General features: G+C 34.2%; 1 protein-coding gene across 1 annotated transcript; it reads right to left on the minus strand.

Moving 5' to 3' along the window:
* Nucleotides 1-248: 248 nt before the first annotated feature.
* Nucleotides 249-2,205, minus strand: LOC111642811 (uncharacterized). The gene is made up of 3 exons (XM_023389279.2): nt 2,050-2,205; nt 1,547-1,600; nt 249-501 (listed from the first exon to the last, which is right to left on the minus strand). Exons 1-3 carry the CDS (start codon nt 2,203-2,205, stop codon nt 316-318), a joined length of 396 nt encoding a protein of 131 aa, XP_023245047.2. The 3' UTR covers nt 249-315.
* Between the last annotated feature and the right edge of the window lie 430 nt (nt 2,206-2,635).

A 2,635-nucleotide genomic window follows, 5' to 3' on the forward strand; every position in this document is an offset into this window, starting at 1 on the left:
CAAGTTATGAGTATCTGAATTAAGTGTTGGACAACAAAATTAATCTTGACATTAATGGACAGTAAATGGACGACTGTAAAAAGTGGATTAATTAACTTATATTATAAACAGATGGAATTGTGTTTTTAACTTTGAATTGATATGATTAAAACTATAAGATAAATAAAATTGTTTTAGCTAATTATTCATAAATAATATAGATTATGTAATAAAACGTCATTATTTATTTCTTCTCTTTCTACATTTTCTTTTATTGCCTGTAACAATGAATTATTCGATATTTTTTATTTGAATTACAGTCTGTACGTCGAGAACTCATTCGTTTTTTACAGGAATCCGGATACATAGAACTTCGTCAGAGCAAAGTCTTGTCTCAATGCTATCCAAATCGCACTCATCTGGGATGGTATATTTTATAATGAGTTGTGGGAAAGCATTTACAGAGTCGTCGTCTTGTTTACTTTTTTTTATGCCCGTTACTGAAATGGATCTATCAGTGACCTAAAATTCAACATATTTTTTTTATTAACACTTGGAAATTTTTACTTTCGAGCATCAGGAGACGTAAAATCGTATACGCACCACGTTTGAGGATTGAGAAAGGCCCTAGATTTCATATTTACTATTTATTTATATGAAGCCTAAAGCATTCTTAATCTCACTCACAAAGTGCGTAATGTACTATGACTGTATGTTCATGAAATTTCAAATATTACGAATCCAGTCTTTTACAATCTTAACAGAATATTCATCACAAGTTTCCAACACGTCACGTGACTTCCGTGATATATATAGCTGAGTCGGGTTAAATTAACGTAGCCCTTACGGGGACAAATCTGTTGTTGTTTTTTACGCTTGAAACGATTATAATTCTGTAAAAGCTGGCAAATAACATGTTTTTGAGGGAATAATAGTGTAAAAACTAATTTTTTTCCAACCCAATCGTTACATGAAGCTTAAAACCTTACTTTGAAAGTGGGAAACGCACATTTAATCTGTACAAAAGTCACGTTTATACACCTACGTATAGGCAGCGGCGGGAGAGATTTGTACAGATTAAATGTGCGTTTCTCACTTTCAAAGTAAGGTTTTAAGCTTCATGAAACGATTAGGTTAGAAAAAAAATTAGTTACAATACTGTTATTTCCTCAAAAACATGTTAGCTTTTACAGCATTATTATTGCAGTTAGGTTAAGGCTCGAAAATGGTGGAGCCTATCATTGACTTTCGGACACTTCAGCCACACTACCTTATAAGTTCTCTACATTCTACAGCTTGCCGGGCACAGTTATAAGGTGTAGCTATTCATACTATTCATAGACTATACTTAAGTACACAAATATTGCTATACCTTGCAATCGTGCCAGGCAAGCTGAGCACTCTGATGGCCAATTTTTTGATACTCTCGCATTCATGGAAATAAATACTTAATTAAAAGAAATATTGCCATATCGAAAAGTTTCCGATCATCATCGCAGGAGTTTATATAATTATATATTTAAAAAGTAAAACGAGAAAAAAAATGAACAAATAACTTAATACTTACGACAACGTTAACTGAATCCATGATAAATTCCGTGCAATCAATTTTTTTCACGTCCTACAAATAGACCATTTTATTAAATTTCCAAGAAACAGAAAAATATTAGTCATACGCCCCAAGGGACAATAGTAAGGTATAGTTCCATCCGGTCGTGTGAACACCCCGAATTCAATACCGCACTTTCATCCCGTGTAGCGTATTCAATTTTTAACCTCCTTTCGTCAAAATTTTCAAGGTAGAGAGCGTAGCAACCTTCCAAGTAAAACTCGCATCATCTGCCTTCTATAAAAGTATTTTGGCTAAATCTGCGTATAAATTGTATCCCGAGCCGTAGGCACAGGTGGCAAATATGCAATAGTAACAAAACACTTTTGTATGAGCAGAGAACGCGAGTTTTTACCTAAAAGGAATGTTGCGCTTTCGTTCCTGAAAACAGGGACGAAACGTCGTCTTTTGGAGGAGGGTATAATGAATTCATATTTGAGTATCATAGCTCATGGCCTTACTTTAGAATTGTACTTTGATGACGAATCAACGCTGAGTTCAACATCCAACTTTCTTGATATGTTGCTGGAAGACGTGATCTGATGACCCGCTTGTTGATGCATGAAATAAGGAGATCCCGGTCGATCATTACCAGAAATCGGATCCACGTAAGACATTTTGATAAAAGTACTAGTATATGACAGAGCAAACGCTTGCTTGAAAGAGTCTGAGGAGTCACTGGCGTATAACAAAGTAGACTCTAGTGTTACTACGTGTCGCGTGCGTGACATCACTGCCGTATTTAGGGAGAGACGTGCACCGGAATAGAGACTACGAACAAAGAATGACAAATAGGAGCGACGAATAAACGATTTTTTATGTATAAATACTATTTTTGCGGGATGAGTAAGATAAACAATAAGTATAATTTATTTTCGTATTTAAAAATTTGATTCATAGGTAAAAGAAAGCATGGCTTTTTTTTTAAATGAAAAAAGTCTTCAGTGAAATAACTTTTATATTTCTTCCGTATATCATCACCATAAATGATATCTGAAATTCATAACGACGCAAAAAATTGCCGTTATCGAAAAAGAAAGCATAATT

This window comes from Copidosoma floridanum, unplaced genomic scaffold, assembly GCF_036245765.1.
Source record: "Copidosoma floridanum isolate Cflo_tuat_1 unplaced genomic scaffold, Cflo_Japanese_pri ptg000007l, whole genome shotgun sequence".
NCBI lineage: Eukaryota > Metazoa > Arthropoda > Insecta > Hymenoptera > Encyrtidae > Copidosoma > Copidosoma floridanum.